Source organism: Eriocheir sinensis, chromosome 20 (genome assembly GCF_024679095.1).
Source record: "Eriocheir sinensis breed Jianghai 21 chromosome 20, ASM2467909v1, whole genome shotgun sequence".
Lineage (NCBI taxonomy): Eukaryota > Metazoa > Arthropoda > Malacostraca > Decapoda > Varunidae > Eriocheir > Eriocheir sinensis.
The window spans coordinates 9,714,876-9,741,122 of NC_066528.1; the positions used below are offsets into that span (position 1 = coordinate 9,714,876).

The window sequence follows — 26,247 nt, forward strand, 5'->3', positions numbered from 1 at the left end:
AAACATTCCAGACTTACTTGTTACGACGCCAATGTTGCGATGATTGACGGAGCCCCACTTGTACTTTGGCACCACCACCGAGCTCTTCACCCTCACCTTATCTCCGACCCTGATGGGCCCATTGGTGGCCAAGGGAGGTGGGGACTGGTCCAGCAGCTCAATGTGAATGTAGCGCACCCAGTAGGTCCCTCCCTTGCGGTGCCAATCAACCTGGGGTCATAATCATTGGTTATCACTTTTGTTATATTGTAGAGTCACATCACTCAAATAGATACACATACCTGTCAAGCTACTGTGGTGTCTTGCCATAAGATTTTGCGCTAGAGACCATAAGTTTGTGTATAAAAAACGTAAGACTTGACAGGTATGGTTCTGACGGACTCAAGCAGGGTGCACGAGGTACCCCCCAACACACACACACACACACACACACACTAACTGTAGCAGTAACCGTTACTCAGCACGCTCACATGAATTTAAATATGGCACGTACGACATATTTCAAATTGTTTAAAACAAACATATTAAAAAAACATCCCAAGCGGAGAAAAAACGTAAGATTCTCAACTTACGCCGTGACTTGAAAATCACCAAAATTACGTAAGACTTACACAAAAACGTGAGACTTGACAGGTATGGATACATTCTGTCTGAGGAAAGTGGAGACTATTGCAATATTATTCATAAATTAATAAATTCTTTTTAATATCAATTTACACCATAATTAGAACATCTTTACTTAACAAAGTCATTGCCTCTAAAACAAACTGATATTCACCATTCCCTATCATTTCTGATGTGTATAATAATGTGGAGGAAGAGAAGGAGGAAGAGGAGGAAGAGAAGGAAATTAATGAAAGGCTGGCAGGGCAATACTTCTTCTTTCTTGAAAATGTCATCTTTGATGTAAACTAGTACAGTGCTTCAGAATACTTCAAGATTATGAGTTTCATTGCTTTTAACTAAAATATTTTTATCACACTTCCTGTCTGAGAAGCAATGCACTAAACTGTGTAAATAGCCACAATTGAACACTTATTTTTTTTTTTACCAGTGACCAATGACATTAGGATGGGATGATCTTCCACCTGTTGTACTGGGTATAATTATATGTTCATTCAGAAGCAGATTCAGCCATCACCTCCCCAGTTAAAGACACTGATGTAGTTCCCTTGAGGATGTTTTTTCTGCATTTACTTTAGCTTTAGGTTTCATTCACTTTTATGTTTAACTCCTTCACTACGGCCGGGTCAAAACAGTGCCCCGCGCCGTATCCGAGATCACCACGTGTGCCAAATTTCAAATGTCGCTATTGAATATAACAAGTTTTCAGGCATAAACTCAACATAATCATCATGTATTATATATGAAAACATGCAGAATTAAATGGTGCACATAAAGAAGCATAAATTAATTTATAATTTTGAGATGTAAGCATAAATATAAAGATAAAATATGCATGGATGCAGTATGCGCGTCCTCGGATATGGTATGGGGCACACAAGGACGCAGTATACGCGTCCTCGTGTTGAAGGGGTTAAAGCTAGACTACTAAATACAGGAATTCTTCAGATTTACTCACCTGCACGTTGAGGTTATGTAAGGAGCCACGGTCAACCCTCACCACACGACCGACGTCACCTTCGTACACCTCCTCATAAGTTCGACAGCAACGCACCGTCATGCCGGGTGCAATGTGATCTCTTACGTACATGGCATACTCATCATTGCTTGTGAACTCCAGTCGCTTGCGGTACACCTCCACAACTGGGGACTGCTGATTGATACAAGTTAGAAAGTGTAGGATAAATTACAGTGCTCTACTATAATCAAGGTGGTGTAAAGAATACTGGTCACATAGCCTGTTTGGATTCTCTTCACTATGCCCATGTTGGAAATGGGATGAAGGTCAACATTCAGATTCCTTTATCTCTCAAATGTTTTCTTTCTTTATTATGTCTCTTAACAAGTTCACTCATCTTTACTCTTGGTAATTTTGGTTTTTATTTCTTAAGGAGATACAAGACTATGTGCCATTTTCACAGTCACTTTTGTTTGTGTTGATCGTTACCAATGGGTACGATCGCCGCTACCAACAAGAAATCCGCTTTCACAGTCATCTTTTGCGGTGCTGTTTGTTTGCACCAGTACCAGAGATTGAAACCTCTGGTAACAGAGCTCTGGTAGCCAGGAGGGCTTCCCAATGGAGCTTACCAATGCAATTAATTAGTAAATAACACAAATTCTTGCTCTCAAGCATTTGTATTATTTCTTGAAATAGAAGTAAGAAAATATTAAACAATACAGCAACACATTGCAGGGTTTCAATGGTAATATGAGAAAAAATTTAGAAGAATTTGAACTTCACCTACTGACCAGTAAACGTCCTGCTGAGAACTTCAATTTGATTAAATGTTGGTTTATTGTTGCAAAAGTACACAACAAGGAGAAGGGAGGACTTCAATACTTGTCACCATTATTCACCTGTTATGCCTTCTTGGCCAAACTCGTAATATTTTAGATAGCCTAATAGGTACGCATAGGGCATACATATAACAAAATCAGCCCTATTATGTGAAGAATAAATGTAAAGTCTGCTAAATAAGTGTGAATAATGAACAAATGTAAAGAATATAGGTGAAGAGTCTGTCTTGCTTACATCTGCTAAATAATATAACTTTAATACTTATCACCATTATTTCATCTTTTATGTCTAGGAAATATTAGGCTACCAGCAGATTAGAGGGGTGTATCAACGAGATAGCACGTTTATTCATCATATTTATGCTTCTCAGTTCTTCTTTATATCTATTCTTCACTTTTACTTTTTGTAGATTTATTTTTCATATTTATCCTTCATAATCCTCTGCTCAGCTGTTGTAATGTTTGCATGTCCCAACGCTCTGGCATACTAACACTATCAAATCAGGCGCCTTCGTCTTGTCATGATTGTCACCACGTTGGCAGTCGCTGATACCATGAAAACAACGACTGTGAAAGCAGATCAAGGTGATGGAAATGCCTGTTACCAGGATGGAAGGGCCTTTGGTTACGGTGCATACCAGACGACTGTGAAACTGCCCCAATGTTTACATTAACTTAAATGTGTACACATATAATTCTAACTGAAGAGAAGTAGAAGTTGTTTGAGCATGTGATGATATATAAATACGTGGTGTTGATAACATTCCAATATAGAATGGACTAAATAGCTGCATGAAGTTATTTGCTGATGATGTCAAGATCATAAGACAAACTTATGGACAAATTGAAGTGGAGTCAGTGGTGGATAATGTAGTTTGATGTCAAGAGGTGCCATGTTCTGAAAATGGTGGAGAGTGAGAGGAGAGCATGATGGAAATATAAGATGGGGAATGAAGAAATAAGCCAAACAAGAATGAAAAAAAGACCTGGGTGGGTAATAAAGGACAACCTATCACAAGAAAAATAAAAACATGATTGCAGTAAAAATGACTAATACAACAAGCATGACTCAAATCCTATAAACTAAAAATACAAAAGAAGAGAGAGAGGGGACCTAATAGCATTGTACAGGATACAAGAGGGATTGGAGAAATTGGACAGGGAAGACCTAGTGGTACGTGACAGAAGTGTGACAGGAAGCAATGGTAAGAAATTGAAGAAGAGCGACAGTAGGAGAGACATCAAGAAGTACAGTTTTCCATACAGAAGCATAACAACATGGAACGGACTTGACAAGGAGACTGTGTGCAAAAACGATTCATGAATTCAAAGCCAAACTGGATAATAAGCGTTATAGAGACGGGACAGCACGAGCCAAGTAGTTTTTTTTTCCTGTATTTCACAACTAGGTAAATACAACTAGGTAAATACACACACACACACACAACCAACTTTAAAGCATAACTGGATAAAAGAAGACGTGGAGACACGATACCACAAGCCTTACTTTAATCCAGTATACTACAACTAGGTAAATACACACCTCCAACAAAGGGGGTTCATCTGTAAACTCATCAGTGAGGGAGTCTGCATCAGAGTCAAGGACGTCCGGGGCAGTGTCGGAGTCAGAGAGAGCAAGGTCATTGTGTTCGATGAGCCACACCACCAAAGACTCGGGGCTCGGGGAAGCCTCTCCACCTTGTCCTCCTGCAACAAACGGATTAGCTGTTTAGTAATTTATCATTGATACAATAAGAGATAGGTTATAGAATAATGCCATAAAATAACAGTTCAGGAATTGCTCATCAAGAAGGGTCATTGAACTAGGTATAATAAAGTTCATTAATTTGAATTCCAATCCTCTGAAAATCTCATTGCACTGTGCTGACAGCAGATCATGGTAGTGAGGTCCACATTTGTGAGGCCCTATTAAACTCAATAAAATACTAAACAGGGAAAAGATCACTGGTCACCTTTTCACTAATTCTCAATATAAACCCTATTGATATGCGGAGCATCTGGTTAAAAACTAGAAAAAGTGGGATTCTGAAAAATAGCTATAAAAGGCCTGTAGTAAAATAACTATAAAAAGTCTGAAGTAGAAATATTATGTGACTAAGTTTCATGCATACAGGTTTCAGCATTTAAGAAGTTTTGATTCTGTCCTCCATTCCCCCTTGTTTTTCTGCTCCCATGGCAGCACTGTAATATAATTTTCTTGCATCATTACAGTCTTTAACTAAACAGTATCTGAACTTTATTCCTAAACTATCTTTGTGGAATTTGCAATGGTTAAGTTTTCTTCTCCCATCCTGTATGTTTTCCTCGGTCTTTTTTTACTTTTTTTTAGTGGTTATTATCTTTTCATCATATCCTTATCCATGTAGTGGAATACCAATCCTATATTTCTTGCCATTCTATACGTATCACCGAATAGCCTATTAACATGACTCTCAGGCTGTTGATTATCCATTTCCATAACATGGCACTTGTTTGCATTAAATTCCATCTCCCATAACTGGCTCCATCTATTGCAAGATGGTATGCACTATAAGGCGCTAAACCTCGCCACCCATCAGGCCCACCCTGGAGAGGCCTTAATGCGCCCCAGCAGGCCCCAGACCATCAGGCCCCCCAACAACAACAGGGCGCCAAAAAAAAAAAAAAAAAAAAAAACCTCTGTCCAGGTCTTTTTGCAGCTCCTCACAATCTTCCACCGTCCTCACTTTTCTTATTAACCCCTTCACTACGGCCGGCCCAAAACAGCGCCCCATGCCATATCTGAGATCGCCGCGCACACCAAATTTCAAATGTCGCTATTGAATATAACAAGTTTTCAGCCATAAACTCAACATAATCATCATGTATTATATATGAAAACATGCAGAATTAAATGGTGCACATAAAGAAACTCACTACGGCCCAGCCAAAATAGCTCATTGTCACTCTTTCCTAAGGGGCACTTATGACTGACCCCTTCATCCATCTCGATGTTTTCTTTTTCTTTTTTTCTTTTTTTTTTTGTATTTACCTAGATGTAGTTTTACAGGGCCTGGGCTTACGCTCGTGTGGTCCCATCTCCATATCTGTATTTGTCCAGCTTTTCCTGAAAGTTGTGCACACTCTGCCAATACTACATCCTCACTTAGTCTGTTCCAAACCTCTATGTTTCTTTGCGGGAAGTTATATATATATTTCTTTATGTCTCTCAAGCATCTTCCTTTCCTCAACTTTTTACTGTGCCCTTGTGTGTTGCGGACGTTTCATCCATCTCTTAGCAGTAACTCCTCATTGTCTACTTCCTCCATTTTTATCAATAGTTTATAAATTTGTATTAGGTCTCCCCTTCCTCTTCTTTGTTCTAGTGTTGGTAGGTCCATTTCCTTTAACCTTTCTTCATATGACAATCCCTCCAGTTCTGGAACCATTTTTGTTGCCATCCTTTGTATTCTTTCTAGTTTTTTCATGTTTCTTCTTATGGGGAGGCGACACCGTTTCCGCATATTCCAATTTTGGTCTAATCATAGTGGTTATTATCTTTTTCATCATATCCTTATCCATGTAATGGAATGCCAATCCTATATTTCTTACCATTCTATACATATCACTGAATAGCCTATTAACATGACTCTCAGACTGTTGATTATCCTGTATTGTCACTCCCAGATCTCTCTCTTCTTGAACTTTTTTTAAATATTTCTCCATCTCCCATTCTCTATGTCCATTTTGGTCTTCCTTCACTCTTTCCCATTTCCATTACATGACATTTCTTCACATTGAACTCCATCTCCCATTTCATACTCCAGTCCCAAATCTTATTCAGATCCTCTTGCAGAATTTCAGTTTTTACTGTTTCTTATATGTTTCAGCAGTTTTGCATCATCTGCAAAAAGGCTCATATAACTGCTCATTTCTCTGGCATATCATTTATATATACCAGGAAAAGTATTGGTGCCAATACCGATCCTTGAGGTACTCCACTATCTACAATTCTCCATTCCGATTTCATGTCCTTTACCACTGTTCTCATCTCTCTTCCCCTTAACCCCTTGACTGCGGATTTCCTACAAGAAGACATCACCAGGCTACAGGAATGGAACAAAAAGTGGCTGCTACAATGCAATGGAAAAAAATGTGAAGTCCTGCACCTTGGGAGGGGATATCCAGCATACCGTTACCACATGGGAAACACTCCACTGTCCACCACAGAGGCAGAGAAAGACCTGGGAGTGTATGTTTCCAGGCTACCAGTGAAAGCCAAATCCGTGCCAATCACAGCGGACGGGTTAAGTAACTTTCCATCCAGTTCTTTATTTTCCCTTTCAAACCTCCTTAATTTTCCAGCTTCTTTAGTAATCTTGTATGTGGATCTTTGTCAAAAGCCTTCTTCAGATCCACGTACATGCAATCTAATCATCCATCCCTCTCCTGTGTTATGTCTGCCACTTTTGAATAAAAAATCAGTAAGTTTGTTACACATGAGCGCCCTTTTCTTAAGCCATACTGTTTTTCTGTTATTATATTATGTTCTAGAAATTTCATCCATTGCTTCTTTATCACTTTCTCGCATATTTTACAAACTACACAATATCAGGAAGAGGAATGAAGGAGGGAGGGAGGAAGGGAATAAACAGAGAGGAAAAAAAAAAGGGAAAGAGAAGTGAATGAGAGGTGCGTGGGGTACACTGGTTAATGATACTGGTCTGTAGTTCAGGGGTTCTTCCTTTTTTCCACTTTTATATATAGGGACCACCTCAGCCCTCTGCCATTCCTTTGGTAATTTACCAGTTTCGATTGAGCATTTTATGCTATATATCATATACTGGTCCAACCAGCTGATTTCTGCATTCTTTCAATATAAAACCTGAGACTCCATCCATCCAGTATCTGTGAAAACAGATATTATAACCAATGTAGACACGGTCTTCATTGAAATTAAAAATAAATCTCGTAAAATAGTAATTGGACTTATCTACAGACCGCCAAGGCAGACTCTTGATATTGACCACGCATTAAGTGAATTATTATTAGAAACAAGTAGCAGTTGCGAAGCAGTAATTGTTGGGGACTTTAACTTGCCAGTGAAAAGATGGGGTGAACCGTTGAACTGTCATACAGGGCTCGACCTGTATACAAATTTACTAGAAAGTGATTTGCATCAACACGTTCAAGAACCGACTCGGGAAAATAATATACTTGACCTTATCTTTTCAACGACAGCTGATCTAGTTAACGAAGTAAATGTTGGTCCAATTTTTGGTTCTAGCGATCACCGAACAATCACATTCAGTATCAATATGATATGAAAAAGCGCTTACCTGTTCCGACCCGTGGATTTTTTTTTTTTTTTTTTTTTGACATATGGGCCATGGTGCCGGTAGACTATCCATCTGGGCCTGATGGTCGGCCCCAAGCCCGTCATGGCGCAGGCAACTGTTTGTAATGGCGCCATTATAAATGGCTCATCATGTTATCTCAAAATACAAACCTTAGAAAAAGGAAGAAAACAGGAAGAAGGAATGGGTCGTTTTAAAGCCACAAAGATGAAGCCTTACGATTGTCTGAGCTCTGAAAACACGCTTGTGATTCGCTGGGAGTCCGATGACGTCATCGCCGGCACTCACCCGGTCAGCGGCCTCACTGCCCTGGGGCAGTGTCACACTTGCCGTTTTCCTCTAACCATTGTGGCTACTGGCAACACCAGTGTGCCCATCCAGGAGCAAGTTGTCGGTTGTCCGTAACATGGTGTCATACTGGGCCATTGGTGGCAGCTTGGGCAACCAGCAAATCCAACTTTTCCTGGTGTGTGTCACACACGGCCAAGGTCGGTTGCCCGTATCCACATCCACAACATAAACAAAGAGCTTGCCCTGTATCGGCATGGCGTCGTCTGCTAAAGTAAGGGATGTCGCGACTTGTGCTGCCATTACCCAAGTTATGGACTTGTTGCTGCAGTTAAATGAAAGGAAGAAGCTGTTGTGTGTGTGCTGTGTCTGTGGTTCCTCCATGCCAGTTCTCATTGTCACCATTGCACCTGAGCGGCCAACTCACCCATTTAGACTCCGACCACATAAACACGTGTTTAATGACGAGATTTTCTATTCTCTTTTTTCTATTACTCTCTTGGTCCCACACGTCCTCTGCATGTATCGAAACACACTAGAAATTAATCACAACAAGGCCTGGGATTGAGCAAAGAGGTACCCAGGGCACACACAGACACACACACACCAGACTCATCATGAACCATGGCAGATGTTTCTCACAAACAAAAATGGCTTTGCCATTTCCTAGAGTGGGTTAGAACTTATTTACATACCCAGTGGCAAGAAGAGAGAAGAGTTAAAGACGACTGCTCTCTTCTTGCCAAGAGCTAGGTTTGGTTCATGTGAGCCACTCACCAAATACGTTCTAACACACTCAAGAAATGGTGAAGTCGTTTCTGTTTGTCAGAAACATCTGCAATGGTTCATAATGAGTCTGGTGTGTGTGTGTGTGTGTGTGTGTGTGTGTGTGTGTGTGTGTGTGTGTGTGTGTGTGTGTGTGTGTGTGTGTGTGTGTGTGTGTGTGTGTGTTTTGTTATTCGATCCATGTGTTTATGTGGTTGAGTCAAGATGGGTGGGTTTGCAGTGGTGACAATGAGAACTGGCATGGAGGAACCACAGGCATGCCACACCCACAACTGTTTCTTCCTTCCATTTAACTGCAGCAACAAGTCCATAACTTGGGTAATGGCAGCACAAGCCGTGACAGCCCTTACTTTAGCAGACACCGCCATGTTGATACAGGGCAAGTGCTTTGTTTACGTTGTGGATGTGGATACGGGCAACCGACCTTGGCCGTGTGTGACACACACCAGGAAAAGTTGGAGTTGCCGGTTGCCCTAGGTGGCGCCAACGCGGTGGGAAGAAAAAAGCCCTGTGTGACACCAGCTTACGGATAACCGTGAACTCACTCCCGGTTGGGTGTACGGGCGTTGCCCATAACCCCAATGGTTGGACGAAAACGGTCATTGTGACACTGCCTTAAAGCAATGAAGCCGCTGATAGGGTGAGCGTCGGCGATGACGTCATCGGACTCCCAGCGAATCATAAGCGTGTTTTCAGAACTGTCAGCCAATTGTAAGCCAGCCGCCTTCAGCTGCGGCTTCAAAACGACCTGTTCTCTCTTCCTGTTCTCTTTCTCTCTCTCTCTTCATAGCCACAATGTTTGGAGGAAAACATCCAGTGTGATACTACCTTTAAAGGTAGCGTGCGTGATGCTGATGGTAAGTAGACGTGACCTGTACGTGTCAAAGCAGCGTGAAACTCGGGGTGATAATGCGCGAAAGTTGGGATGGTAAGAGTTTAGGACTAACTGCGAAACTCGTGGATCGCGAAACTCGGATAGCACGAAACTCGAGAGGGTACTGTACACACACACATGATATCATAGAGGAGATAAACTATAAGAGCCCTATAGGGAAGAGCGATCATGTCCTTATTGAATACATATTAAGAGAAGGAGGTAGAAAAATCAGGAATGAGGACTACAGGAAAGAATGGTTCAACTTCAATAAGGCAAATTTTGAACAACTTAGGAGACATTATGAGGAAGCGCAATGGGATACTTTTTTTGAGGTTGACAATGTGGAGGAAAAATGGGCTATCTTTCTACGGATTTACAATGAAGGAGTGGAAAAGTGGGTACCAAGGATGAAAGTTGGCCAGAAATCAAGAGAAGAGTGGTACAATAGAAAGTGTGTAGATGCCAAGCAGGATAAGAAGGCATGGAACAAATGGAGAAAAAATAGGAGGATGGATCTATGGAATGAGTACAAAAGGAAGAGGAATGTTTGTCAAAGTAACAAGAGAAGAAAAAAGGAATTTTGAGAAAAATATTGTAGATAAGTGCAAAGACCAGCCAAAACTGTTTGATAAGTTCATAAATGGAAAGTTGAAAAATAGAGATGAGATTCAGAAAGTTAAAGTTAATGGTGAAACTTTTGATAGTATAAGTGAAATAGTACAAGTGATGAATAATAGTTTCCAAACAGTGTTCACAAGGGAGAGTGAGTTTGAAGGTGTAGATGCAGTGCTGGAGCATAGAGTTGGACTGGAAAGGATACAAACCTCAACAGATGGTTAGAAAATTATTGGAAGAACTGGATGCGAGGAAATCGGCAGGACTGGATGGTATATCAAATTAGGTGGTAAAAGAGTGTAACCAACAAATAGCTGGAAAGTTGAGCAACTTGATTAATGTCTCACTAGCACAAGGGAAGGTACCAATGGACTGGAAACGGGCTAACATCGTCCCAATATATAAAGGAGGAAGTAAAGAAGATCCGTTGAACTATAGGCCAGTGACATTAACAAGCATAGTAGCCAAGATGTGTGGGAAAATGATAAAAAACAGATGGGTGGAATATTTAGAAAGCAACAGTATATTAACGAATAGTCAATTCGGATTCTGAGGAGGACGATCTTGCGTGACTAATCTGATCAGCTTCTATTCAAGAGTAAATGATATAATACAGGAAAGGGACGGTTGGGCAGATTGTGTGTATATGGACTTAAAGAAAGCATTTGATAAAGTACAACACAAGTGATTAATATGGAAACTCAATCATGTTGGAGGTCTGGGAGGTTCAATGTTGGATTGGATTATAGACTTTTAGACGAAGAGAGAAATGAGAACAATAAATCAAGCTGGACGGAAGTGACTAGTAGAGTCCCCAAGGATTAGTGTTGGCTCCGATTATGTTTGCAATATATATAAATGACATGACAGAAGGGGTGACAAGTTATATGAATATGTTTGCTGATGATGCTAAAATAATGAGGAAGGTGGCTAATGAAGATGACTGTGTAGCCCTAAGCCAGGATCTCGACAGACTAAGCGAATGGTCACGCAAATGGGAAATGACATTCAATACAGAGAAGTGTAGCGTGATGGAGTTTGGTAAGAGCAGTAGACGAATATTGGGGAACCACTCTCTGAGTAAAGAAAAAATCATGAAAAAAAACAGAGGAAAAAGATCAAGGAGTGTTCATAGCAGACAAGTTATCCTTTGGAAAACATATAATCTTCTTAGAAACATAAAAGCAGCATTTACATATTTAGATGAAGAAATGGTGAAGAAACTAATAACATCGATGATACGTCCAAGACTGGAATATGCAGCATTAGTGTGGTCACCTAGTTTGAAGAAAGAAATTAGAAAGTTGGAAAGAATACAAAGAGCAGCGACTAAATTACTGGAAACTCTGAGAGAACATACTTATGAAGAAAGACTAGAGAAATTGGGACTAACAACACTGGAAAGAAGAAGAGAGGGGACCTAGTAGCATTATACAGGATACAAGGACTGGATAAATTGGACAGGGAAGATTTAGTGGTACGTGACAGGAGTGAGACAAGAAGGAATAGTAAAAAATTGAAGAAGATCAACTGCAGGAGAGACATCAAGAAATACAGTTTTCCATACAGAAGCATAACAACATGGAACAGACTTGACAAGGAGACTGTGTGCAAAAACGATTCATGAATTTAAAGCCAAACAGGATAATAAGCGTTATGGAGACGGGACAGCACGAGCCTAGTAGTTTTTTTTTCCTGTATTTCACAACTAGGTAAATAGCACTAAGTAAATACACACACACATAGATGGGAGGGATCGAGATACAGGGAGAGGGAGATAAGTACTTTGGTCACAGTGTCAGAGGAATCAAGCTGAAACTTGCTGATCTCTCTCTCTCTCTCTCTCTCACACAGACACAGACACAGACACACACACACACACACACACACACACACTGGGGGCTGGGGGGATGGAGTGCAGTGTGAGGTGGACATAACTCGTACACGGTCACGAGACGTACAAAGGCATCGAGGGAAGTCTCGCTTCCTACAGAAGAAAGAAAATGGGACACCAACAGCTGACGCAGACATCTTGTGCCGCAAGCCTCACGCATGAAAATGCTAGATGAGTTTTTCAATTTTTGATTTGTCTGATGCAATTTTCTTGCCTCATAGTATAGTGCATGGTGATTGTGAATATGTCTTGACTTTGCTGGTGAAGGTTTCCATGGCGAATATGATCATACTGAAAAGATATTTGCATGGAAAGATATTGTTGTGCCGAGTTTTTGTGTTCGTGGGAATCCCATAAAGAAACATGTGGGTAGTTCACGAGTTGTACAGCTGTGGACGCAAAATGTTATTGTAAAGCCTGGTTACATTTGACGAGCATGGAAAACCACCTAAAAATTACGAGTTAAAACACTGTCATCACTTGCAGAACTGGAAGTCCAAACAATCTAAACTGATACCTCAAAGGAAGCCCACAGCCTAAAGATTACTTTAGGCATTTGGGTGTGAGTCTTGGTGCAAAGCCAGATTTTTAAGAAATTTATTTATAAAATTGTACGGGCTGTGACCACCTCGTGTACGAGCCGTGACCCCCTGGTTACAAGCCGTACAGCAATTGAAAAAAAAATAAAACCTTCCTATGGAGAAAAAATATTCTCTGGGGAAGCTCAACAGATACTCATAGAGGAAGCCCATTTCCTGAGGAGTATTATGCACTCTTTGTTTTGCCTGTTAGGGCAAAAACAGATTTTTAATGAATATTTTCCCACTAGTAGTACGGGTTGTGTCCACCTCACCCTACCTGGATTTGAATAAGCATTCAACAAGCATTCAACAAAGTACCGCACAAAAGACTAATTTGGAAAATAAAAAATAGGGGTGGAGTGGGTGATTGACTGATTAAATGGCTGGAGGACTTCCTAACTAACAGGGAAATGAGGACAATAATCAGGGACAGGGTTTCCAACTGGTGCCCAGTGAGGAGTGGGGTCCCACAAGGTTCGGTGTTGGCGCCAATAATGTTTGCTCTTTATATAAATGATGTGGTGGATGGAGTGTCCAGCTATGTGAGTTTCTTTGCAGATGATGCAAAGCTATTGAGACGAGTGAATGATGTGGAGGACTGTGAGGCATTGCAGAGGGACCTGGATAAAATATGGGAGTGGAGTGGTACATGGCAGATGGAGTTCAACCTTGGGAAATGTAAAAAAATAGAGTTTGGTAGGAGTGGAAGAAGTACATGGCAGATGGAGTTCAATCTTGGGAAATGTAAAAAAATAGAGTTTGGTAGGAGTGGAAGATGTGAATATGATTATAAGATGGGAAGTGAGATAATATGCAGAGGAGTGGAAGAAAAAGATTTGGGAGTGACTGTCTCAGAGAACATGTCACCGGACAAACACATCAACAGGATAACGGGACAAACTATGAGTTTGCTGAGGAACATAAGGACGGCATTTGTGTATTTGGACGAGGAGATGATGAAGAAAATAATAGTTACAATGATAAGGCCAAGGTTGGAGTATGCAGCAGTGGTCTGATCTCCTCACGAAAAGAAGAACATAAGAAAGCTGGAAAGAGTTCAGAGAGCGGCAACTAAGATGGTACTGGAACTTAGAGATCGGACTTATGAAGAGAGACTCAATAACATGGGGCTCACAACCCTGGAGAGAAGAGAAAGAGGAGACTGATAGCGGTGAACAGGGTGGCGAGCGGAGTGGAGCATTTGGACAGAGATGACCTGTGTGTGTGGAACGACAGAGAAACGAGAGGACATGGAAAGAAGTTGAGGGCGACCACGTGTAGGCGAGATGTGAAAAGGTTTAGCTTCCCAAACAGAAGCATTGAGCTATGGAATAGGCTGGAGGAGGAGGTGGTTTGTGCGAGAAACATTCATGATTTTAAGGAAAAGTTGGACAAGAGCGGATATGGAGACGGGACAGCGTGAGCGTAGCTCTTTCCCCATATGTCACAACTAGGTAAATACAACTAGGTAAATACACACACACACACACACACACACACTGCAGGGAGGAGGTAGGAAGGAAGAGAGAAAGAAAACAGAGATGGTGAGATGGGTGTGAGGGGGAGGCAGGGAGGGGAGGGTACAGCTCCCGCTCAAGCCCGTGTCCCAGAGCCAAGGTGGTGGTGAGACAACACACTAGCCAACCACTTGGCAACTCGAGGGAAGAGGAACTCCACACACACACACATAAATCATTTTTTTCTCATTATTTTTGTTATTTTCTGTTAGAATTGATTGTTACTGTGAAGTACAAATGCGCGAAAGACACACTTACGTTCTTACACAATAATAACATCGAAAGTCAAAAAAGACACCGTATCAAATACGACCTACATCCTAAAAACTATCGTACAATATCTGAGAAGAAATAACTCATATGCTGGCTAAAGTGAGCCAGGACACAGTATACGCGCCCTCGGATGTGGTACGGGGCACACAAGGACGCAGTATATGTGTCCTCGTGTTAAAGGGGTTAATTAGTTCACAGACAAATGCCTTACCTAGTGCTTTGATTGCATGCTCTACACTCTTTCTTGAAAATCCCATCTCCATGAGCTGCCGGACTAAAGGTGTCGGGGAGGTGGTTCGTGTGCGCCTGCTCCTGGGCGTGTGTGCGGGGCGGGACGGGCGGGTCTGTGCTGCCTGAGTCTTGTTGAGAACACCAAAGGAAGTTGGGCCACCCAAGGAGTGGTCACTCTGGGGGCTGGACACATCGTCGTTGGAGCACGGAGTGATTGGTGACGGGTGAGACATTTCTTCGGTCAGGTTCTCACACAGAGCCAGAGCTGCTGTCTGTAGAAATGATTAATGTTATATTATTCAACCATAAAAAAAATTTCTACTTGCAATCTAAAAATTATGTTTATTTTCATGCATGATCAAACTTATGACAGGTAAAATTATTGTAGAATTAGAATTAGAGTGTTCTAGACATTACCTCCAACTGCTCTCTGGTGTAAGATGCTTTGACTGGTGAGGGAGGGGTTGAGGCAGAGATTAGCCTCTGGATCAGCAATATCTGAAATCAACCATTTCATTAACATGAGTATCACTGAATAATAAAAATTACAGTCTAGGATTGTATTCCATGGGAACAAACTGGAAGTAGTAAACAACCAGGGAAACCTCTGGGAAATGAATTAGCAGCAAAAACTTGTATCCTGCTTACAAAACTGAAATAAGCTAGTAAAAAATGCTTGAACGTATAAATCAAAAGAGACATGACTTACTATAGACATTTTCTTTAAATTGTAAGCAAATTACACCACTAAGTTGTCTCGTGAATAATGCTGGCCTAACCTCAGATCCCTGACTAGTATCATCAGTTGCAGCATCCAGGTTATTGGTAGAGGTGGAGATCTCTGCTGTTTGTTGGAGTAACACCAGCCTCAGCAGGGACTGGTGACTCAGCACAGCACGGCAAGCATTCATCACAAGCATCCGCAGCTGTGTGATAGAAATATACATCAATATGACATTTATTTTTTTAAGGGTATAATAGCTTATGTCTGGTGATAAACAAAAACAATGTATGCCTCTGCTATTTGTACAAGGCAATTAAAATAGAGAAAAGCCCTTGTCCCCATAAAAAGGAGTTAGACAGGGTGCTACAATATCACCTTAACAGTTTAAGGAATCTTAGAGGAAATTTACCAAGATTCACAAAGGGAATAAGGAAATCAAAATCAAATATACAAGGGTTAATAAGCATAAAATGGATAAGGGATGCAAGAGATCTGAGAACTGAGGGAAGAATTTTGTAAGACAACGGATGAATCAAGAGAGAACATTTATTTTTATCTGAAAGCTGCGTGTTTGACTCTGGGAAGCATCACACAGGTGACACATTATTATTCACTAAAAAAAATACCTTAGCTGTATAGTAATATTAATTTTGAAAGAGTTATAGTTCTGCCATGGTTCCTGTCAGTGGTCTCACCTGTTGTATCCTGAGCAGTGTTGGGGAAAGTGTGAGGGGGCTGGAGACATGGAAGCTCCTTGAGTAGTCCCCGGCCAGGGCCACCAGGGAGACCCACACCTGCACACACGCTGCCGTCACACTCATGCGTTCTGCGCCATGTGGAAAAATTATATGCATGAGAATAGGATAAGAGGAGGCCCGGCACTAGTAAAGGGAATTCAAATCTGAAGATTTGTTTTTGTTGTTGATCGTTGGGAGGCAGAGGTAAAAAAAAAAGTGAGTAGTTTACTCATTGTTATCCTGAAAATGCAGGGAATTTTTTTATCTGTGAGAACAAGGTGCTATGTAATTTATTGATATATTAAAATCACCTGTTCTTGCACTCATATGAAGGAGCTTCAATGGCCTGCCATGTGGTGGGACATGTTTTTACTTACTTATGGTAATTTTTTCCACTTTTCTCATGTTTTAGGCTCCTCATAGATTAATGAATAACCTTAGAAAAGCAGTACCATGATCAGAGAGTGTTTCAGCCAGCGTGACTGTCGTGGTTTTCTCATGACTCGTTTCCTTGTCAGGGTGATAAAGCATATTTTGCTCTTGCGCTCTCGCCCTGGTGCGTCAGCGTAACTCACCTTGACCTAGTATTGATTTTTCGGGCAGGCCTGGGTGGCGATGGGTGAGGTGACAGGGAGTACTTTAGTGTGGGACTCTCACTTCCAACATACACCTTTGCCTGCATTGTTCAAGTGAGTCCATTTTGTTGCAGGTGCACCTTTTGAGTGTCTGCATTAACTGCAGTTCAGTACAACTCTGTATGTAGACTTGAAGGTGTGTATTGTTGTGTGGGTTCCCTGCTTGGCCAGCCTGTCTCCCACTGCCTGTGTCGGCCTGAGTTGCCAGGCGATGCCTCTTTCTTAATCAGTGGAGGTGTTCTTCATCCGAGCCACTGGCTCTTGTTATTGTTGTTCACAGTATTCTGGTGTTGTGTAAGGTTTCATGTTTGTTAAATAACTACCAATCTGAGGTCATGTTGAGCCGGAAGCTGTGTTACTGTTGTCTATCGTGATTGGTGTGTGATGGGCAGGGATTGGTGTTTCGTCCACCCGACGCCACAGTGATGTGCTTTGTATGACCTTCGGGTCACGCCCTCATTCGTCTTCACTTGCTGGTAGGCCTCTTCCCTGTGTGGAGGTCGGCCCAGCTCTGCTGCCTTTCAAGCCAGCCTCAAGGTCCTCTTGAGTGGTGGTGTGTATGTCCTGCTGTTACCAGGACCTCAGCCGTCAGGTCTTTGCTTCCCGGCGGGGACAGACGTGTCTTTCTGCCTTGTGGGTTAACATAGCTTCCCTTCGTGGCATAGAGGACTGAAGCTAACCATATGGCCCACACCGGAACTCAGCTCAGACCATGCCTTGAGCAAGGGCACAGAGGACTGCAGAAGGGATTCTCATTGTCCTTCTCTGCACACCAAGCTAAAGTTTACTACTGTTATGTGTGAGCCACCTAGGTAGAGTAGCCAGGTCAGTCAGGGTACTGTGAGCTCATGTACATAGCTAGGTTCAGCTGTGTGTTGTGGAGGGCTTAGGTCTTGTAATAAATTTGTACATAAGTGCACATTTCTGTGTTTTCCCCTTGAGTGTGTGCGCATGTGGTCCTGAACGCTTGTTGAGCATGTTACTGCACCTTGTCTTCTTGCCAGCCCCGTAAGGAGTTACAAAGAATCCTAAATGTTTGTGTGTGTTTGAGTGTACTGTAGTTGCTGTGGCCTCCTGCAGGAGACAGGAGTGACTACATGTCTACTTTGCACAGGAGTCCAGTTTTGTGCTGTCTCAGCCTCTCACCCTAGGTTGGCCCTGATCCACAAGGAACCCAGGTAAGCTGTGTTGTTTACGCCTTTTTCTGGCTTTGGCTTATTCTTATCCGAGACTGTTGGCGCTAAAATGGGGACCAAACCTCGTATTTTACTTGATTCATGAACTTCAGCCCAAGGCTTCACACTAAAACTGTGACAATTGGCGCCTGAACAGGGACTCGAACCCCGTTGTTTTTCATGCCACACGGGTAAGCCCCAGGCTCCACACTAAAACTGTGACAGTGACACACACACATCCATGTCTTCCAACTTGTTGAGGAAAGTGTGCTTTTCTCAACTTTCTCTGCCCTTAATAAAGTTTGACGCAATAGGTCACTACTTAGAAACAAAAAGGAGACAGAGAGAAACAACAAAGATGGTAAATGAAAGGAACAATAATGTACATAAGCATATGTCGATGGATGTGGTCAGTCACTGCCTCCCCGTGCCGTATCACCCACCTCCCTCGGCCCCGACCCAGCTCCTGCACCCAGCCTCACTCTTTCCTTTACCATCTCTGTCCCTTCTCTTCACCACTCCTTGTCATCATGAAGCACTAAAGTAACAAGGCTGGATGACCATTGCCAAACTTCACTAAAACAAGTTTCCTCCCTCATAGTAAATGAGGAAATGTTAATATCTGCTCCTGGTAACAGAGCTTTATCTCAAAACATACACTGTATGCTGAGGTGAGCAGAAAATTAAAACTTTAAACACCAGCTTTCACTACTCCATTGTGATCCCCTGCCAAATGTATGAGGAGGTGTTTAGTAGTAACACCATATCACAAGGCCTCACAAGGACAGCTGCTTGAGGTGCCCGAGTGGCATGACACGGTACATATATGAAAGTCTACACCAAGCTGTGCGATGAAAGCATCAAAGCAACCCATTCTAGACCATTTCATACACAATTTGTTCGTTTACAAACTTATTCTAATTTGCCACACACTCACACTCACCAACAGCAAATCTTTTGGTGGGTGAAGGCACGACAGAAGCCAGGCTGAGGCGCAGCAGGGAGCCACCCTCATGGGGCTGGACGTACACCTTGTGCTGTCCAATGCGGGCAATGGTTCCTGAGGACAAAGGGACTCTGTTGAACTGGTCTTAAAATACACAGTGGAGCATGGAGATGTATAGTTTATATCTCATTCTATTAACAAAAGATAAATTTTTTGTTCAGGAGCAGAACATTAACCATGACAAGGATGGAAGGGTTACAAATTTCTCATCAAATTAACCAACTTTTGTAAGTTGATTCATGCAGTGTTTATTAGATACAAGTACGTACTTCTTGGGGTAGTGTTTAATACGTTTATATACTATTGCAATTCAAAATAATTACACTGCAGTCATTTTTGTTTTTATCCAGAATTAATTACTCCAGGAGTATTAAGGAAGATTTTGGGAACTCATGAATGTGATGTTTTACACACACACACACACACACACATATATATATATATATATATATATATATATATATATATATATATATATATATATATATATATATATATATATATATATATATATATATATATATATATATATATATATATATATATATATATATATATATATATCATAGTTATTGAGCTAAATCATGTAGTTGTACTTCTTTTGTAAGATTTCAAGCATGTTTTGAAGGCGATATAGTCTTATATCCACATATATGGCTTCATTATTTGAAAATAAAATCAGTTAAGCAAACAAATATAGATATTAACTTCAAAATTATTGAAAATAATAAGTGATGATTGGAGACTACATAGCACATACTTCAGTTTTGCTGTGTAAGCTCAGCCTTGTGCCGGCACTTTATTTTACAGGTTTTCTGATATGCATATATATATTTGCTATGTAAAGAGATCATGTTTATCATCTTTACCATATATAAGAAGCATAATAAAAGCATAGCAAATTATTCAAATAAATTTCTAAATTCCTAGTGTGACATCGTGAGACTGGGGAAAATATGCAGATACGAATGACATGGAGGCCACACTTCCAAGTAATAAAAAATAAAAAAAGTTAACCCATAAGCGTCAGGCTAGAGGACTATTGTCGTCCTCGCAGCGCGCGGACGGTGTTGATAGATTTTGGAAAATAGGTGTCATTCATCAATGCCCCGTGTGGCAATTTCAAATGAAAACATAATAATTTCCACTGTTTTTCATCGCCAATTCTTCCTCTCCATGATGAAATAAATTTGAAGTGTCTAGGTTGCACCACGGCAGAGATATGATGTTGGGAAGAGGTTCTATTTTTGGCCAAGCTGAGCGCGTCAGATGGTGGGAACTCCCGCCACCCGACACTTTCCACCCAAGCGGGAATTCCCGTCACCCGACGCACACGGGTATATTCACCATTAAACCTGCTTTTTTTTCTGGAGATTTTTTTGAGGGAAATAAAACCAATATGAAAACAATGCAGCCTGACATGACCCTTCTCTTCATCTGAAGTCAACACTTTGGGCTAAATGAATGCTACATAAACTGAGTGGTCTTGTGAATGGACTCATCCAAAACTTGTGAAAAGTCTGAGTAGCAAGATACTGATGAAGAGTTAGTAGATAGAATGAAATCCCTCACCAAGCACTCCTTCTTCCAGCGCCACATCCCCTCCAAGTCGTGGCCGCACATCAACACCTCCAATGATTGCCAGGGAGGCAGCAATCCCTGTCGCTTGACTGGCCAGGCTACCAGGGTGGCAGTCATCAACCTGGAAAGGAATTAATTCACAAAAGGTAGGAACAATTTTTTTACACCAGAGGAAGCAGTCAAAGGCCAACATATTATATTTCTACTTCATATTCTATTTCTGAAGTAGGAAAAGTGCTCTGTGGCGAGTCAGCAATGCGTGAAAATTTGGTACAGGAAATGCTACAGAATTCAATAAAATCAACCTTGTAGCATTTTTGTAATTTAGCTCAAAATTTTACCCCTGACTCAACATCCATCTTATTCACAATCTTTATTATCTGTGACCTTTGGGACACGTGTTATTTCATAAATGACAAGGACACACTGTGTATGAAATCAACACATCTTGGAGATAAATAAACTGCAAATCTAAACATAAGGGAAATCTTAATAAAGTTGCATTAGTACAGGAGGCAATTTATGACAAAGAAAAAAGGAAAAGTACAAACAAAAAATATCTCGGTAATAAAATACTAACCTTAAACTGAAACTGAGAGAGATCAGACAGCAGCTGAGCCACCAAGCCCAAGCGTTCAACAATGGCCTCATTAATGACACCGTTCCACACAGGCAAGGCATGGAGGGTTCGCACTAGGGAAACAACAGTCTCTGCGACTGTGCTGGAGTGAGTGGATGTGATGGCAACGCAGCTGCCATGAGCTTTTTTGCCTAAAAAAAAAATTAGCCTGTAGTGAAGGAGAGGTCAGGAGCAGAAAAAAACGTGAAACATTACTCAAGTTTCAAGATATTTGTATCTGGTAAATTTTAAGTAGAGTGGAAACCTCTTGAATCCTCTAAACTTCTAAATCCTGAGTCTCATGCAAAGTCACAAAATTCAGAATCACACCTAATGCATCCGGCCTGCTCTGACAACTGTATTTACCTACCATTAAAACCACTTGTATCCAGCCAATTATCTTCTGTCACTACTCTGCCTACACTCAAGTAACAGTACAGTCATCATCTACCAATGAGGTTTTCAATACACCAGGTATTCGTTATATGCGAGGGTTACGTTCTTCAAAAAGCTCGCATAAAGTGAATTCGCATATATCGAACCGATCATCCCATTAATAATAGGGGGTTATGTTCCACGACCGGTTTTGAACCCTCTAACTATTTATTCCGGCACCATTTCACAATAATAAAGCATTAAAGCAACAATAAAGCACATTAGTACAGATACACTCAGCCCTCAATTTAACGGATTAATAGGGGGGAAGGGTGGTCCGTTGCTTGAAAAAGTCCATTGTTTGAAAATACTTACATACGATAATTACCGGGCAAGTGAGTGATACCACGCACGTCTGGCACCACACACAGCATCCGGACAACCCGGACATTTCATTCTGCCACACTGGCCGTGCGCTGGGCCCGAACAGCTGACGGATGGCTGATGATGGTGATGGTGATGATGAGTGTCAGCGGCGTGGCCTTTGCATCGGTGCCACCTGAATGGTATTTTTATCGGGGCCCGTGTGTATTTACTTAGTTGTATTTACCTAGTTGTGAAATACAGGGAAAGAGCTGTACTAGGCTCATGCTGTCCCGTCTCCATAACACTTATTATCCCGTTTGGCTTTAAATTCATGAATCGTTTTTGCACACAGTCTCCTTGTCAAGTCTGTTCCATGTTGTTATGCTTCTGTATGGAAAACTGTATTTCTTGATGTCTCTCCTACAGTCACTCTTCTTCAATTTCTTACCATTGCCTCTTGTCACACTTCTGTCACATTCCACCAGGTCTTCCCTGTCCAATTTCTCCAATCCCTCTTGTATCCTGTACAATGCTATTAGGTCCCCTCTCTCTCTTCTGCTCTCCAGTGTTGTTAGTCCCAATTTCTCTAGTCTTTCTTCATAAGTATGTTCTCTCAGAGTTTCTGGTAATTTAGTCGCTGCTCTTTGTATTCTTTCCAACTTTCAAATTTCTTTCTTCAATCTAGGTGACCACACTAATGCTGCATATTTCAGTCTTGGACGTATCATCGATGTTATTAGTTTCTTCACCATTTCTTCATCTATATATGTAAATGCTGCTTTTATGTTTCTAAGAAGATTGTATGTTTCCCCAGTTATCCGGTCTATATGTTTTCCAAAGGATAACTTGTCTGTTATGATCACTCCCAGATCTTTTTCTTCAGTTTTTTTCATGATTCTTTCATGTGTGTGTGTGTGGCTGTGTTTATTATGGGTTTGGGCTTCTCAATTTGCCAATTCTTATTTTCCACATGTTGCACGGGACCCCTTTCTTTTCTTCCATCTCTCCTTTTGTTATTTTAGGGTTTTGACGTTTCGAAAGCCGGTGTCATACCGGACAAATCTATCCAGCAATGGACAGAATGTCCGTTGCTGGGTATTTGTCTGTTGAGATTTTGTGGTCCGTTAAATGCAAAATCTGTTAAATCGGGGTCCATTAAATCGAGGGCCGAGTGTAAACTGTAAAATAGAGCTGCTGATTGCTTCCGGGGAGACACACCCAAAGTCTACGATTTAAGCTGATAATTAGCTACCTGAGGATTAACTTTAGGATCAGAGGGAGGAAAAGGTTAATTATAGGCGAGGAAAGTGCAGGAAAATATATGCACCCGCCGCCCTCTAGTGCGAGTCTGCCACCATACCTCACCAACCAGTTGCACCAGCGCTGCTACTCGCATAATAGCGAATTTTTCTCGCATAAAACAAATACTTGGCACATTTAGGTTAGTTGCATATGAGCGAATTCACATATTTCGAACTAGCATATATCAAATACCCAGTGTACTCCATATTTCACAGCCATGGTACCCTTAAGAAATTTAGATTGAAAAGCTACAACAGAAATACAAGTCAAGCAGGCAGACAGCTGTGCCACTTCAAAATGACCAAACGCTGCACCTCTGCACATGATGTCAATCACCTGTGGTGCCTGGATGCCTGTGGAAGCCAACCCTCCTTCAGTAAATAATGGTACGTTAGAATAGGTACCGGTAGACACATGACGAAATGGGTGTTTGTTACTAAACGTGATTCAAGGTTATTAAATGATGTGGAAGCTTGACCTGGGGGGTAACATCGCTTACTATATGTGCAACAAGTGGGATAAAGGTATAAAACTAAAATTGAAAATGAGCACCACTAAACCAATACTTCTCTCATGCATTCAGTACTAATAGATTGTGATTAAAAATATCACATATATTCACTAGAAAAGAGAGCAAGGAAGAAAGTTAAGTAACCTGTCTACTTGTTTCAGTTAAATGACTTAAACTAAGGACACTGCTGAAACAACTCTTAGCATTCTTTTACTTAAGCTGCAACATAGACTTCTTGTAGTAATATTAGCAGAGCTGTATGTTAGTTTTCATATTATTTGTCATTTCTGAAGGTTGATTAAATATATAAATTAATTCTCACTGGTGGCTGAAATAGCAGGATCATTGGCACAAGTGAGGATGGTGTTGCCGAGAAGAGAGAAGATGCGGTCCAGCAGTGCCTGTCGCTCCTCCAGGTCATCGATGCGGTGAGGCAGCACAGACATTAGGAGACGCAGAGCCAGGATCTGAGAAGAATTATCAGTGTAAAACAGCTTTTAAGAATTGCATTACTTTTAAAAAGGAAGAAAATATATATGATATTTTCAAATTCAAGACACTGCAATGAGAAAACAATTGGATCTTTATAAATTCTTAACTCAAGAGGAGATTTGAAAAGCATCATCCAAATCTTATGCAGAAGCGGATAAATGTTTGTTTCAATCCCAATGACTTGGGGGGGGGGGGGGGGGGTTGTGATTGGAGAAGCCCAGAGGAAAGTACAGTTTAACAGAATAAGCTGAAGGATAAGAGGTTAAGAAGAGGTCAAGTGTAGAGGGCATCTCTACAGTGGTCAGGGATATGTGAAGAGGGCAAAATCAATTAAGCTAGATCATTAAGGACAGCAAAGTTGCAGCCTTGTTCACTAGGTTGGCCAATGCAGGGCAAAGACATTCAAAGCTGCCCACCTCTTTTAATAGTTCCAGACTTGTAAGGAGCATGGATTAAAAATGTTCACAGGCCTTTTGTAAGCTTCTACTTACCCTTCGGTAGAGTGAAGCTGGTCCAATGTAGGTCTGCGCCAAGTTAAGGAGGAGGTTAACCCAGGGAGGTGTGGCGAGGTTCCGGCACAACATTGGGGAGCAGCTGACTGAGCGCACAAAACCCAGGGTGCACCAAGAGTTGTGTTGTTCCTTCAAGAGAGCATCACACTCTTCTGACTGACTTGTTCCTGCCTGAAGAAAAAGAAGATGGTATGATATTTGTTTATGAATTTATATTTCTATCTATTGAAATGAAGCATAAAAGTGTTACTCTGTTACACATATATTCATACCACACAACCTTATGGCCCAGACTAGATGATATCCCCCAAAACATGAGTATAATAATATCAAACTGCCACTGAGAATGTGCATATATAGTATTATATACATTAGCCGAAGTTAAGGTGAGGGAAGTGATCGCCCAGTTTGTTATTAAATGAATCAGTCGTGTTGCACTGAACCTCTGAATGTGGGAGCTTATTCCATTCCTGTAAAACAAAGTTGATGAAAAAGAATTTCATGCAGTCTGATTTTTTTTGTTTACATTTAAGTTCAGCACCATCATTTTTTGTTTGTGAGGTGTCACAAATCATAAACAACTTGGATTCATCTACAGTCAAACAGTCATTAAGCATTTCAATACACTAAATCAGTTTCCCTAGGAGGCTGCATGTAGAACTTGACAAGTTAGTCCTTGTGGGAGGGGGTTATGATAAAATACACTGATAAAATACACTGCAACACTGGAGCATTGGAAACTGTAAAAAATATTGTCAAAATAGCTAACAGAGACTCATTCGACATTACTGGACTAAAGGTGGAGCTGCAGGCAGAGCAAAGGATAGCAGGTGGTCTTCAAGCAGCAGTTTTACAGGTTTTTATAGATGGGTTTTGACTGAATGGCGCAAGTCATGAAAACAATGGAAAGAGAATCCCAAGGGGCCAATGGAATGAAGCCCACCTGCAGAATTGAGTGCAGCAAAGCAGCAACTGTCCGCACACTGGAAGGAGCCATGTTATGGGCAGACAGGCCGGTGGAGATGGTGATGGAGCGCAGCAGCTGCAGGCAGGAGTCCCTCAACACCAAGATGGGATGCTTGCGATAGAGGCTTGATTCTGTCACTGAAGAAACGTACATTTAGATTTTAGTGGGCAGATGGAGCTGGGAGGACAAAATTGCCCTATGTATAGAATAATACTATTTATAGTAATACATACAAGAAAAAAATATAGTACAATAGACAGGCAAGCAACTGGTTTAAGGAAGCCTTAAATTCTGAAAATTGAAATGGTTACAAATGAAAAGAGATTTGCATGTAGTGCTTCAAAACATCCTAGATGCATGAAAAGCCTATTTATGCAAACTCCTTATAATGAAACAATTCATCCATTCATACATACTTTTCTT

The 26,247-nt window shown here is 41.2% G+C and overlaps 1 protein-coding gene across 2 annotated transcripts in view; it reads right to left on the reverse strand.

Moving 5' to 3' along the window:
- Positions 1–26,247, reverse strand: part of LOC127001164 (E3 ubiquitin-protein ligase HERC2-like) — a gene marked incomplete at its 5' end in the record, with an annotated part of 186,835 nt that overhangs the window by 83,363 nt on the left and 77,225 nt on the right. For both annotated transcript variants that reach the window (XM_050865379.1, XM_050865378.1), the window contains 13 exon segments: positions 18–210; positions 1,583–1,777; positions 3,968–4,131; positions 14,803–15,094; positions 15,240–15,320; positions 15,602–15,748; positions 16,242–16,372; positions 19,037–19,153; positions 20,672–20,801; positions 21,261–21,451; positions 24,176–24,320; positions 24,837–25,028; positions 25,801–25,961. In XM_050865379.1, the coding sequence (XP_050721336.1) occupies positions 18–210; positions 1,583–1,777; positions 3,968–4,131; positions 14,803–15,094; positions 15,240–15,320; positions 15,602–15,748; positions 16,242–16,372; positions 19,037–19,153; positions 20,672–20,801; positions 21,261–21,451; positions 24,176–24,320; positions 24,837–25,028; positions 25,801–25,961 (2,139 nt within the window).